Raw genomic sequence first — 15212 nt, 5'->3', positions numbered from 1 at the left:
AATTTACAGTTATTTGTATTATTATTTTTGTTAAATAGTCATTTGACTTTTTTCTTTTGGAATTTTCTTTGCTTTGCACAGCAAAGTGGCAACATTAAAAGTAACATATATTTATATATATATTATAAAAGAACCTATAATTTTTTTTTACTTGAAGAATAAACTATTGTTATTATTCTCTCCTAAGTTTACTAATTGAGATAGCTTGATATAAAAAATCAAAAAGTGTACTACAGTTTATAAGTATTTTATTTAAGTAATTGAAATATACTTACAGGACTATGTTTTTCACATTTTTACTGTATTTACAATATATTTTTAAAGATTTACTAGCAGTATAAAAAATATAAATTTTAATTAATAACAATTTTATGACTTTTCCTAAATCTTAGTTGACAAAAATTTATCCAAGTAAGTTACCTTAAATAAGTTGCAAGCTTATATCTTATTAAAAATTAATAATAAAGTAAAATATCAGTTTTTAAAAAAAACTAAGTCATAGTATTTGTTTTTGTGTTTGTATAGTATTTTTGACTTTGTTTGCTTTAAATTTCAAGTCGTTAAGTTTTTTTTAATCTGATAAAACTTACTTAGATAAAAACAACTGCATTAACTAAATACAAAACAAAGCTTTAGCTCTAATTTAATTGAAGATAAAATTTAACTTTTAAATTCCCTTATGTGTTACAATTTATTTTTAAAACCTTAATCTGTAAAGCATTTTTTACTAAAGAATTTGTTTAATATTAATAAATTAATTTAAACAAAAATCTCCACTACTAAACTAAAAGAAAATGAGCACAGATTTTGAAAGTGAGTAACATTTATATTTCTTCTTATTTTACATTTTTTTAAAGGTAATAACTAAAATCAGACAGACATTTTTTTTTAAGTTATCAAAACAAAACAGCAAAAATGACTTCTTAATCTTTTCAGCTTTTGTATGCTAACTATAGAGGCAAAATACATTGTAAATTAATTTTAATGCTTATCTTTAGATTTTGAACTTTCTTAAATCTTAAAATGTATTCATTAACTGTTCTTGTCTTTGTGTGAACAAAACTAGAAAAAATAGTGATATAGTAAGACTCAAAATTTGAACTTAAAAATTTATTTGGTTGGTAGCACCAATGAATTGTAAAATAAGATCTTTGAATTAACTAAACTAGTTGTTCCTAAAAAGTAAAAAAAAATACTATTTTTGTTTTAAAATGTATTTTCTTTCCTTGTTAATTTATTTTAATTTCAAAATTAGGATTTTGTCACTTATGTTTTCTTTTATTTATTAATCTTTACTTGTATGCTTTTAATAAGAAATTGAATATAGTATCCCTTTTCAATGTTTCTATTGTTGGTAATATTATAATAATAACAGGGAATTTTGGTTTTAATTGTGAGGAATATCTTAATTTTTTTTTTAATAAACATAACAACTTTTAGAATTACTTAAAGTCTTTAAATTATACTAATTAAACTTTAACAGAATTTTCAGGTTTTCATGTGAAAGAGAATTCTACATCACAACTTCACAGTTTTCTTACACATTGTTATGGAAAGTCTCCTCATCCATAGTTAGTATTTTACTAACCAATTTAAGAACATAGATTTCAACTTTAAATGTAGGAAACTATACGTTTATGATAATTTCGCATAAATTTTTTGTTAAATATTACTTAATTTTGAATAATTTTTCTTGTTAAAAATTTAAAAAAATTTGCTTAATTTTTTCTAAAAGCTCTAGCTTATATATAATCAATGTTTATCTTGTTAATTTGTAATCAATTTCATTAAATTTAAAATTACTTTTGCTTTTAGAGGTTTTAATTAGTTTTTTTGAAATTATCTATCTAGCTTTATTTTTTATATACTATAAAGTAAAAAAAGATTTTGTTTTAGATGACTATGTAAATAAAATTCAATGTACTTGACTGTAAAATGTTTCAAACAATTACAAACAAAAAGTTATAGAGTTAAAATCAGTTTTGTCAACTTTTCTAAATCATAAGTAAAGTTAAATTAGTTTTTTATTGCAAGTTTTGGTAGAAAACTTTGTAAATCTGTATGTAGTAAATTGTGCTCACTATATCTGTTATATTGTCTGTTTTAAGTTTTAGTTGCATTTTATGGTTTTACAAAAATTGTCTTACTAGGTACCATCCCATAAACAATTTTATATTAGAAATTTTTCATTATTAATGTCACTACCTAGACTATTTTGTTTCTTTTTTTTGTAATTCACATTTAGCTTATAAAGGAAAAATATAGAGTCAGACTAGTTTAAGATATGATCTTGGTTTTTAACTAGTTAATATGTTAGCATTTAAGTGTTATTCTTAATTCTGTTTTTGTATTAGCATTCAATTGTCACAATATGTCCGCCTTGTAGAAAGAAAAACTTAATTAATATTTTTGTCTGTTGATATGTGTAAGATATTAAAAATATAAATTTGAGTGATGAACTCAAAAGACACAAGTTGCTTTAAACTAGAGGCACTAATTTTCAGCAGCAAATATGGTTTTTCAAAGTTGTATTTTAATTATTCAGTGTTAAAAAGTTTTGTTTTCACTGTTTTATAATTAATGACTTTTACTCACATATTAAGTAATTTGAAGTTTTGTCAGATCAATTTCACTATCATAATGATATCATAGTTACATATTATTACAACTTATTCAATCTTATACAGTTTAATATCATGCGTTTCAACTTTTTATGTTATTAAGTTTTTTTTTTCATATTTTCTTTATTGATAAAATACTATCATGTAAAACTTATAAGTACATATTTTTTACACAGTATGGTGTTGGGGTTTGATAATTTAGAAAATCACATATCTGAGAGAATAAGCTCTAAAAGAAAAGAGAATAAATTCACTACAAACGACAATAAAGCACAAGGTGATGGCATAAGCTCATCATCGTCCACGTTTACTAGTATGTGTTGTTTTTTATATATTTTTAATATGCAAAAGTATTGTAGTTTCACTTTTTTTTACTCTGCAGCATAAGTATCATATGGCTATACTTTTGTAGTTAAGTGTTTTCTTTATTTAGTATATATTTTTTAAACTTGATTTTCGTTTAAAAATGAGTTATTTGTGTATCTAAATATTAATACTTTTATACATTTTTTTATAAGTGTTAAGTTTGTATAATTAATACTTTAATGTTGGTAATTGATAACATTGATTCCTAATTAAATTAATTAGTTTTTATGTAATTTCTATCAATTATTTTTCACAGTTCAAAAGTCAACTACATCATCTCCTTTTCTAACCAAGTCTGGAGTCAAATCGTTTTTCAGCGACAAAAAATCTAGATCATTGTCTCAATCAAAATGCATTTTGCAAGAAGGTTTGTTAAAACTATACAAAATAACTAATATTATAATATAAATTTACTAGATTTTGGAAAAAAAAGTCAATACCATCATCTTTGATTTTTTTATTTAAGTGGCTTTGCATTTTTGTAGTAACCACAGTTTATTAACAATTTTCAAGTTTTAACGTTATTTGTAACTTGATTTTCATTGTTCACATTTTGATATACAGAATTTAAAAAAAAAAGTGAAATATAGTTTGTTATAGCTAACAAGATTTATGCGAAACAATGTTATAATTTAAAAACACTAATTTAAACTTATAAGGCTTATACTAAATAGATACTTTTTTCAAACAATTATAGCCCAAATTATTTGATGTTTTTAAAAATGAACAGATATGATTTAAAAAACTTTTTACAGGGTTGCCAAAAGTGAAGTCGAAATAAGTTAACAAATTAATTTTAATCAAGTTGCATAATCATACTTAAGCATTAGTAAACTTGAATTTTTCTTTTTTAATTTTAGCTACCAAGTTGTAAATTTTATGTAACCATTTTTAAAAATAAAGAAATTGCCCTCATATAATGAGTATAATTAAATGTGTTTACAGGAAAGGAGCGGGGCATTCTAGGCACGAGTGACGTGGTCGGGTTTCAAAAGAACAGCTTGGATTTCGTTCCCGGCAACAAGCTGGGATTGATTGGAACTTCAAGCTTTCAGTCTGCAAAAGCCAGCCACTGCGTTTTTAAAGGTAAGTGTTGAGTAGAAAATTTGTAGTTTAAATGATTTAGGAATTTTGAAAGTTGCTAAATTTAGTTAAATTTTTTCACTAAAAGTGTAAGCCCGTTAATTCCATATTGTTTCAGCTTACCGTTTAAAGCTTTTATTGGTTTTACTTTTAAAATTACCTAATATTTAAATATTAATCGTGAAAAATTATTAATTTAAAATAGTATTGCTTTATCTTGCTTAAATTTTTAGTTATTTAATTTTATTTGTACTTATTTTGAAACAACTATTTCAAACCTAATAATTCGTGATTTTATTATTGTATTTTATATTTTTTACTACTAATATTTTGTCCATGATTAATCAGTTTACTATATTGATTTAAAACAAGTTCGTTATAATTGATTAAAAATATGTTTGTTTACATAAAGTTCCATGCACACAAATTTTCGTGATAATTTTGTGTCTGTAAAGTTAGTTTTGTTGTGAAAAGTATAAACGAAAACCTTATACATTGTATTTGATATTTGTTAATCATTATCAAACAAAGTTCTATATAAAGAGCGTCTTAATTAGGTAGAGAATCTTCAGAGATTTTAAAATTTATTCTAATTTGCTGAAGTTGTATTAAGCTTTAGTGAATTCAAGCTACAAAAAAAATTATACTTAATTATTAAAAAAGAAACATCAGATACACAAGTAAAGTTAAAGGTATAGTAAAGTACAAAACTTAAAAAAAAAGCATTTAAACAAACACCAAATTTGTTCAAACTTTATATAATGCACAATATATATCGTGATTCATCTAACTAAACACTTATACACTTAAAACTTTTAAGTTTACCTTAAAACTTGATTTATAGTTACGTAATAATATCCTTTTTTAAACTTTTATATGCAAGAAAATTTTGAATTAATCAGTTCTAATTGCCTACTGAAGAAGATTTTGAAAGTACTTTAGGCAATATAACGAATTCTAATAAATTTGTAGATTTTTTTGTTAGATAAAAAAAACTTTTTTATTTAAAACGATCGATAAAGACAAAAAAATCACGAAAAACATCACACAACCAAGGGATGATTTGAGACACTTAAAACTAAAATATTCTTACACTTATACACTAGAAAGGTGTTTTTATACCATTTATGATATATTTTGTTACTTACTTAAATAAATTTTTTATTCTTTTGATGATTCAATTCAATTTTTTTAATTCAAAGCAAGGCTTTTTTTTAACATAAATCACCTGCTCATGTTAGTTTTAGTTTGATATTGAGTAATTTTTCAATTGTTAAAAGAATTAAAAATTTTAATCAATTTACTGATCAACAGTTAAACACCATTTTAGATTTTTATTTAGTTTTTAAGTTTGATTTTTTTATTTCTATGCTTTTTGAAGTATTTTCTTTCAGATAATTTGAATTCTAAGAAAAGCAAGTAAAATAAACATTAATAAAAATTATATTTTGCTTACTTGTATTAAATTTGATATCCCTTCATAAACATATAAACCCATTTTTATTTTTAAGTATAATTTTCTAAGTTTTTTATCGTTAAGTGTTTGATAACCAACGAAAGTTTAACATAAAACATAGGTTATTAAATGTTTAACTTTTTTGGTTTAAATTATTTCGCCAACTGACTATTAGATGAAAGACGTCGTTTTTTTATGGAAATAGATTTTACTTATTTAATTTATCTCTGTTTTTTTCAATTGTGAAATTACAAAGATTTTTATGAAAGAAATATTATTTTGCTTGTTAACTTTGTTTATCAGTAAACCTTAGTCACTACTTTATATGAAAATTTTTGCTTTGCAGAAACAGCCGAGTAATTGTTTACATTTGTTTTTTATGATGCTTAAAGCTTGTTTTATTTATGATGAATTATTTTACATCTAAGCTGTTGCTAATAGATGTGTTAAGCATTTTTTACTTAAAATTTAAAAGACTTGAAAAATAATTATAAAAACATGTTAAACTTTTATTCAATAAAATGTTGTTCAATATTGTTTTTTCTATTGTGATTATAAGTTGTTTTTTTTTAATATATTTCTTCACGTATTTTTAATAACTCACCTAGTTCGAGGTTGTTGTTTGAATAAATATAAAGCAAACATATTAATTTTTCAAAAATATTTTGTTTAAATTTAAACTAGAAAATCTCAGTTTTTTTAATCTTCTGACCATGTTAATAACAAAAAATAAAACGACAATGATTATTTTTTCTTATGCATAGTTGTTGAACTACATATTATGAATTTTGAGTTTATTTAGTAAAAAGCACTAGTTATGTTTTTTTCTTCCAATTACCAAATCAAGTTATGTACGATACTTTAGTAACTGTAGTATTAAGGTACTTTTTTTACTAAAACAATAAAAAAAAGTTACTTTTAGTTTTTAATATATAAGTAATTATTAACAAGCAAACAATGAGCTGATGAGGACAGTACTTAAATTACAGTATTTTGCTTGCATATATAAAAATATGTAGTTTAAAAATTAGATATTGTTTTTTAAATTTTCGTATAAAACTTTATTTGTACAAAAAGTAGTTTTTTAAGAATTTATAATTTAAAACAACTCCGGTTTAGTGTATCGTCTGAATAAAGTATAAGTGTTTGTGTGCAAACACATTTACGCTTCATACCGTGTTTCGTAAATTATTTTCACGAACAGAATTCTTGGTATGTAAAGTCGGTTTTATAACTATAAATAGTTGATTGTACTGTGCTTTACTTTATGTTTCTTTTTAGAAGTTGGTTTTACAAAAAATTAGCTTACTACTTATATGACTTAAATGTATTTTGATACAAGTTAAAGCTCTTAAAGTAGTTTCTGTCTATAATTACCATTTTATTTGCTTAAAAATTTTGCAACTGAAACAAAAATTAAAAAAAAATTGTATAAATACAATAGTTTATTTCAATATTTTTTTGAATGACACCACATTTAAATGCTTATAAACGTGATTTTAAACGTCATTTAATCTATGGTATGACGTCACAACCAATTATAATCGCTCTTAAATGTTACTACACTTAATCTTTTATGTTTACTACAGATTATTTCTACTTATAAACGAAATTTTGTTTTAATTCAATAAAACAGTAATAATTTTTAAACCAGTATTTTTTATTACTTTGATTTTAAAACTGTACTTTAAGAAAATAATAAAAATTAAATAGATAACTTTTACAACAAGCATAGAAAGTTAAATGGCACTACTGATTGTTTTTTAAAGTTGTTTATTATAAAACTAGAAGTTAAACTAGAAAAGAAACAACTTGTTCTTAAATAACATCTATTATTTTTGTTTTCAAAGTGCTAGTTTATAGTTATTTCTGGCTTTCACTTTAAGACTTTTTTTCTTAAACTAACAACATGCTCTATAATTTTTCATAATCACAGCTATTCTTTATTTGTTTTTATCAGGATTGCCATAATACTTAGAATAACCTGGAATTTAAAAATATAGACAAAAAAACCTGAAAAAACCTGCAGCTTTGACCAAAAACAACTTGAAAACCTAGAATTTTAAACAATTTTTACATGATAAATAGTAAAGTTCAGATGAAATACGAAAAATCACTCCATAAACTATATTTTTTCAGTAATATTTAGAAGTCTTTTTTTTATTACAAATACATTTAAAGTAGCGTTAAAGTATCTTTTTAATATTTTTCTACCAGTTTTAACCTTTAATTTAACTTTATACAAAAACTGGGCAATAAAACTTAAATTTCAAAAATCTGGATGAATTTCAGAAAACCTGGAAAAAAGTTTAAAAAACCTATGGCTACCCTGTTTTATACCTCAAACTAAGATTGTCTGAAGACTGTAGTTTTGTTGCTTATGAATATCTTTATACGGGATACAACTTGCGCTAAAATGGAATTTGAAATTTGTAATCTTGAAATTCTGTGGAAAAGTTGTTTAAAAATTTCAAAAAATATTTAGTAGCCAACAATTTTATCAAATTTGTTTTTCAAAGTGGATGAATAAAATTTTTGCTACAGCGAAATTTATCAGACTTGATGTAGTAGCTTTTCAAAGACTCTTTTTATTTGTTTTTGTTCGGTTTTAAAATAAAAAATGTTTCTTATACTTTAAATTGAGGTAGATTCAACTCATGTTTTACTTATTTTTGTATTATAAAATGTTGAACTTACTTAGTAGTTATGGAATATAAGTCATTTATGATTAAAAAAAGTACGTTTTTAGGGTTTTAAAAACTTTTAATGGTGTTTTTATAAAAACTTATTGAAAAAATATTTTCATATATCGTTAAGTTGTTTTTAGATATGTCATTTTCATATGTTTTTAAACAAAGCTTAAAAACACCTTTGCAAAAACACAAAAAAATAATCAACTTAATGTAACTTAATGTCTTCAGATTGTACTTTTCAGGGTTTGTTTTATAATTTAGTTCTTATTCAAAATTTATTTGAGTAAAAGATAATTAAGTGAACACACAAAATGGAATAGTTTTAGTTGTAGATGGATAAGTTCTAAGTCTAAAATACGGTGCTTTTTAATCACTTATTCTAAAAGTAAAAATAAAGTGCAACAAAATACATATAATTTTTTTTTAATCAAACAACCGTACAGGCAAGTGGCAGTACGAGATGCAGTTGGGGACGAGCGGGCTGATGCAGGTGGGCTGGTGCACCCACAAGTGCAGGTTCAACAGGGAGGAGGGGGTGGGCGACACTTCCAACTCGTACGCTTTCGACGGGTACCGGGAGGCCAAGTGGAACTGCAGGAAGAGCAACAAGTACGGATCTGTGAGTGCCATGTTTTTGTAAAATTATGATGAAAAGCAATATATCCAAATATATCCAAATTTAATATATAAAAACAATATATATCAAGTACCGATCTATTTGTTTTCTCGGTGTTTTTATAATATAAAATTTGTTGTTAGAAAAAGTAGCAAAATAATTCAAAGTTCAGATGTTTTAGTCGATTTGTTATGGTTGCACAGTTGCTGAAGGAAAAAATATGAACAATTATGTTTTAACTCATATGTATTTTTTTTTGTTTAGAAATTTGATGAGAATAGCCAAATAATTATCTATAATCAGGATCTGTTGTTTTGCTTGTTATTCAGTTGACATGTTGTCATTCAAAATAATTCAAATGAGGAAAAGTTTATGTAAAATAGTTATGCGCACTTTTTCCGATGTTCATCCTGTACTTATTATATTTGATTTTTATCATGTAAGTAAATAATTGCATACGTTGATCACATAGTTTTTAATCAGTTGATTTTGATTTCCACAGTTTTTTAACTTAGTAATTCAACTGTGCAATTAATTTAATTTTGTCTCAGGTTTGGGAAGCCGGTGATATTGTAACTTGCCTGTTAGACGTGGATAACGGAGAATGCTCTTTTCTACTGTGAGTTAACTATTTGGTAGATGTTTAAATTTGTTTTTTAAAGACTTATTAATTTTAATACTATGCATCTCATTTATGAAGCATTTTTTCTTATTAAAACTTCGCTTTAATATTAAAAAGTTCAAGCTACCTTAACTTTAGTAATTTTATTTTCCAAACAAAAGGGTTGCCAAAAAGCTTGGAATCCTGGAAAAACCTTAAATTTAACAATTTAGGCGAAAAAAACTGTAAATTGAAAAATTTTGAAAAAAAAATCTGGAAAGATTTGGAAATAGAAACATTTTGGAAAAAAAAACCTTGAATTTCGAACAAAAACTACTGAAAATCCCGGAAAAATATTGAATTTTTAACTATTTTATATTTAGAGTTACAAAATTTTGATAAGATACGAAAAATATGCTATAAAGATAAAAACTTTTCTGTATCTTTTAAAGTTTTTTCATTAAAAAACACATTTAAAGTAGCTTTACAATTTATTCTCCATGCTGTTATACATCGTAAGACAATTTTTTTAGATTAAGTTTAATTTTATACTAATGGTTTATATTAAACCAAAAACTTGGAAGATATTTACAAAAAACCTTTGGCAACACTATAGTAAACTTATATTGTTAATAAAAGAATAAGTTTAAGTTGAAAAAATAAATAAACTGTTTTAAAATAATACGACAAATTTTTCCCACAGTAACGGCAAAGACTTGGGAGTGGCGTTTCCAGACGTGGATGTCGGCCCGAACCTGGGTTATTTTCCCGCGCTTTCCGTCGCTTACAAGGAAGTTGCCTTCTGCAATTTCGGCTCGCTACCGTTCGCCTACCCCCAAGAAGGATACTCGCCTTTGCAAGTTTGTAGTTATTTTTTTTTAATAAAATTATTTTAGTTGCAGTTAACTTATCTATTACTTACTAATTAATTTATTTGTTTTTTTGTTTATATAAAGCTATTATCCTTCAACAGTTTAATTTACTGGTTTTAAAGTTAGGCGTTTAAAGTTAAGATTGTAAGCAAGGATAGTTTATATGGTTGAAAGAGAAATAAGCTAATTTTACTTCACGTTTTACGTACTGAAGTATAAAATTCTATTTGAATTTTTTAAAGATTTCCTTTAGATTGTTGTTGCAATTTTTATCAGTTATACAAGTTAACCTTTTCAATAATACTTAACAGAAGCCTCCAACCAATTTTTGTGAAGCAGAGTACTATACAAATGCTTTGGAAAATTTTATAAGCTTACCTCATATCAGACCGGTAAGTATTCTTTTTATCTAAGTTAGATAAATAGTTAAACTAGATAAAAAAAGCATTTAAGATTAATAATGTAATCAAGTTTGTTATAATTAAGCTTTTTAAGTGTTTAAAATAAAATATCAAGCAAAGTAATAGCCTCGTTAATGATATAAGAATAATATCATATTTTTTATAACTTGCCAACAGAACTTTTCAAAAACAATCAATAGTATGGACAGAAGTACAGTTTTACTAAATATAATGCAAAACCTCTCCTTACATATGGTTTGTTTTGTACTAATGAAAGTGTATATTAAATAAGTAGATATTTAGCACTAATATTATAAATTTGATAAAAAGCTTCACTATGTACTAGTTATAACAAGGCTGCTACACACTCAGGCTACTCCGAATAACTTCGGCTACTTTGAACTTAAAAAAAAAGGCTAGTTTCGTAAGTCTCAGACTAGTTTTTGTGACTTTAAATATTTTTTAAATCTTGTTTTTTAAGTCATTTTGTTATAATTTTTATTTATTGTGACTTGATAATAGTTTTTTTTTAATTGTAGCTGTTACCTGCCGTATCTGTCCTGGTATCCATTTTCTTCTTATTCGAACGAGTCGTGATTTGTTGTAATGACAATGTTTTAAGTTTATTCTTATCCTTATTATGAATTTTAGGCATAGATAATTTTAATTAAAGTAGGGTTAAGCTAAAATATACTTCTTTTTTAATTGTGAAATTTATTTACAAAATTATAAGAGAAATAAGTGCATGCAAAAACAATCTGCGTAAAACATTTTACAACATCCGCTTTTAAATAAATTTATCTAGTGTTCACCACGACATAGCTCATAAAAATATTTAATTTCGACTTTCTTATAAACTCAGGCCGACTAAGGCTAGCTTGATCTTACTCAGGCTGGCATTTTTGCCTCAAAGAGTGGCAACCCTGCTATAAAATAAATTGTAATATTTTATTATTTAAATATTTACTTTCACTTATCAGTATAGTTTATCTTCTTTCATATGCAACAAAATAAAATTTTGATTAAAACCACAGTTATAAATTATTTAATATATTTATGTGTTTTGGTTTTTTTTTTTAATTTTTACTACCATATTTATGAACCAATCTATCTTTTACTTTGTTTTTAGCCTAAGAAACTCAAAATTTACTTAATCAAACGTCTATTTTTTTTGTACCTTTAAATTTTGCAGCACTTACATTTTACCTCTTATAGGAAAAGGAATTGATAAATATATTTATTAATTGAAAAACAATCAACTAAATTTGATTGTTAATAAAACACTTTTAAAAACCACAGATGGTGGACTACAATGTTGAAAAGTTTTTCTTTCCGCTTCTTCTCAGCCTGACACCGAACGAATCGAGCGGCGAATTTGCGAAATATAATTCCCTCCATTCCGTCCTTCACGCCTTCATGGAATGTTCATCCGTTAGTTGTTTGAAAAAAGTTTATATACAGGGTTGCCACTTTACCTGGAATAACCTTGAATTGGAATATTTAGGCAAAAATAACCTGGAAAAACCTGGAATTTGAAAAATTTTGAAAAAACCTTGAAAAACCTGGAATTTTTCATAATTTTAACATTTTCAGTAGTAAAATTTCAATTTGACACAAAAAATCTATCATATAAATAAGATTTTTTGTCATCATCAAATTTTTTTTTTTTAAACATATTTAGAGTAACTTTACAGTATCTTTTTAAAGTTTTTGCACTATTTAACACAGTTTCTTATATAGAAATGAACTTAAAACTAAAGATAGACCCAAAAATGTGTACTTTTAAAAACCAGGAAGAAATTTGGAAAACCTAGAAAAAAATTTTTAAACGAGTGGCAACCCTGTATATAGTAAATAGAGCTTCTGAAAAATTTTGAATATGTTGAATTTTTCTGGGCAAAGGTGTTTATTAAAAAAGTTAGATTGCTGTTTAGCGATTTATTTAGATAGCTGTTTTTACCAACTAACGGGCAAATTTAGATAAAATAAATAAAAGTACACATACAAATGCTACTAAGTAAATAAATTCTTACCATTACTTGCGTGATTAAATTTAAACATTGTAAGTCGTAAACAAATAGATTTGTTTACTAACGGGTGCTAATTTTTACATTTTTTTAATTTACACTTGTAAGGCCAAACAAATTACAATATTGTTTATTAACATGACAGCCGGTGACGGCGAAGGAGGTGATGAACAGGGTGTTCAGGAGCGCGCTGAAGAAGCACCGCTCGTGCAACAGGAGCATCCGGAGCCAGGTGGAAGTGCTGCAGTTCGTCAGCAAGCTGCTGGACCACCCGGCGGTGCGGTCGTGCATATCGTGCTCCTTCGAGAAGTTTCCCGACCTGCCCAACCTCTTCCACGTGAAGAACATCAGCAAGCACCTGCCCGACGACTGCTTCGCTGTCACCGACCCGGATAACGAGAACTTTGTTAGTTTTTGTTCAAAACATTTTTGATACGTCGTCAGTCGTTAGCTCTCATCGCTGTGTGATTGGTTTTGAACAAAATGCGTGTTTTTAAGCTTTCGATATTTTTGATTTTAGTCTTAATAAAGCCATTAATACATTTATTATATTCCGAAATAAAAAGTATTTTTCATTTATTAAATAATTATCAAAATAATAACTACACATACATAAGTTAGTTACAAAGTCGTTAATTTTTTATATTTATTAGTTTATACCGGTATGCTTAAGGACTGCAAAGTCTCAATATCTACAGGGTTGCCACTTTACCTGGAAAAACCTGGAATTCGACAATTTAGGCAAAATAACCTGGAAAAACCTGGAATTTTGATCAAAAAATCAGGAAAAACCTTGAATTTTTAATAATTTTAACATTTTCTGTAGTAAATTTCGATTTGACACAAAAAATCTATTATTAAATAAGATCTTCCTGTCATCATCAAAAAATTTTTTATAAATAAACATATTTAAAGTAACTTTACAGTATCTTTTAAATGTTTTTATACTATTTTACACAGTTTTTTATATAGAAAATTAGCCCAAAAAACTAATAGACCCAAAAATGTGTACTTTTAAAAACCTGGAAGAAATTTGGAAAAAACGAGTGGCAACCCTGTATCTACGTGATAGTAAAAAAAACTGAGATTTTTTTTGTGATTATAATTAATTTCTTCTTAATCTTCTGTTTCAATCGGTTTTAGGAATAACATTTTTAATTTCAGCTCAAGCAACGTTCATTAAGCCAGAAAATCCATGACAGTATCAAATGTGAGTAGTCAAATTTTCTTGTTTACATCAATTTTATTTATTTTTTAACTTAAAAGATTTTTGTTATATGAGCTATTGAATATATTTTGTTAAGTTGCAGTTTCTTTTAAAAGGTTTTTCTTTAAAATATTAATGATCTTAAATATGTTTGTTTTGCATTTAACTGAGTTTTTAAATGCAATCTTTTTTTAAATAATCGTATATTTTTCAATTATGTCGAGTTTGGATTATTTTGTAATTCTTATTTCAAATTAATTTGCAATATTTTATGTATAAGGAATATTCCACAAACTAAACGCATGAATAATAAATTTGTAAAATATTAGAGTTTTATTAGACCTTTTAAGTTTTTGTAAAAAATAATACTAATGTTTTTACAGTATTGAACAAATAAAAAATTTTAGATATAAAATCTCTCCAACAAAAAATATTACAATTACTTGTGGTCGATTTCAAGCGTGAGGTAATAATTAGTTATTTTTACTAGTGTAATTTAAAAATATAAAAATGTTTTTTTTATGTTAAGTTACTTTGTTTTACAAAATGTTAACGTGATTTTTAAGACTACTTTAAACAGCTTTTTTAATAATAACAAATATTCATTCAGTCATTTATCAAACTTTATAGTCTACTTGTTTTTTATGTAAAAGATGCTATATAATCAAAAACTACGATATTTTTTCAGTCTGCCCGTTTAACAGTTTTAATAACATTCAACGAACTATAAAGTTTACTTTTTTTACCTATTACTTAAATGCGCACAATTCACCATTAACTGCAAAAAAATGTTCTAGAAACTTGTGCAACCTTAAAACCAAATTCTCGCCTAAAGTTTTATTTGAATCACTTCTAAAAAAGCACAACTAAAACAGGAGGCAATTAAATTTAACAAAATTTAATCAATTTAACAGTTTTAATCTGTTTCTTTGAGGAGATGTAAATTTTTTTTTTGGTTGTTTTTATGTGTTTGAAAAATTGTCTTTATAAAACAGTAAAACAGACTCGATATTATTGTAATTAATAATTTACGATTGACTTACTTAAATTTAGTTAAACAAAAGGACATTGTTTCAAAAAATTAAAAAATAACGTTTTAACTAATAACTGTTCAAAATATAGGTTTAATCGTTTGCTAACAAAAGATCCTAGTGAAGTAACTTCATTCGAATATAAATAAAAACAAATTGTACAGTAATCTTCCTTTATTGTAGGTAAATAAAGGAAGATTACTGTACAATTTGTTTTAACCAATATTTTTTTTACAAG

The 15212-nt window shown here is 25.1% G+C and overlaps 1 protein-coding gene across 2 annotated transcripts in view; it reads left to right on the top strand.

The window, feature by feature from the left end:
• Positions 1-730: 730 nt before the first annotated feature.
• The window catches only part of LOC145837257 (E3 ubiquitin-protein ligase RNF123-like), a 32391-nt gene continuing 17909 nt past the window's right edge, over positions 731-15212 (top strand). Inside the window, exons 1-14 of one of the 2 annotated variants that reach the window (XM_082945054.1) lie at positions 731-813; positions 1484-1571; positions 2798-2934; positions 3244-3354; positions 3933-4073; positions 8663-8838; positions 9387-9454; positions 10140-10296; positions 10620-10700; positions 10887-10964; positions 12009-12140; positions 12882-13142; positions 13901-13946; positions 14351-14409. In XM_082945054.1, coding sequence (XP_082801180.1) covers positions 795-813; positions 1484-1571; positions 2798-2934; positions 3244-3354; positions 3933-4073; positions 8663-8838; positions 9387-9454; positions 10140-10296; positions 10620-10700; positions 10887-10964; positions 12009-12140; positions 12882-13142; positions 13901-13946; positions 14351-14409 — 1554 coding nt within the window. In that variant the 5' untranslated portion in view covers positions 731-794. The remainder of the gene's footprint in view (positions 814-1483; positions 1572-2797; positions 2935-3243; positions 3355-3932; positions 4074-8662; positions 8839-9386; positions 9455-10139; positions 10297-10619; positions 10701-10886; positions 10965-12008; positions 12141-12881; positions 13143-13900; positions 13947-14350; positions 14410-15212) is intronic. The other variant, XM_082945055.1, reaches the window with a different exon arrangement.

This window comes from Thalia democratica, chromosome 5 (genome assembly GCF_965202585.1).
Source record: "Thalia democratica chromosome 5, ktThaDemo2.hap1.1, whole genome shotgun sequence".
In the NCBI taxonomy this organism is placed as follows: Eukaryota; Metazoa; Chordata; class Thaliacea; order Salpida; family Salpidae; genus Thalia; species Thalia democratica.
The sequence above is the reverse complement of the archived record's forward strand: the minus strand, read 5'-3'. Positions and strand labels throughout refer to the sequence as shown.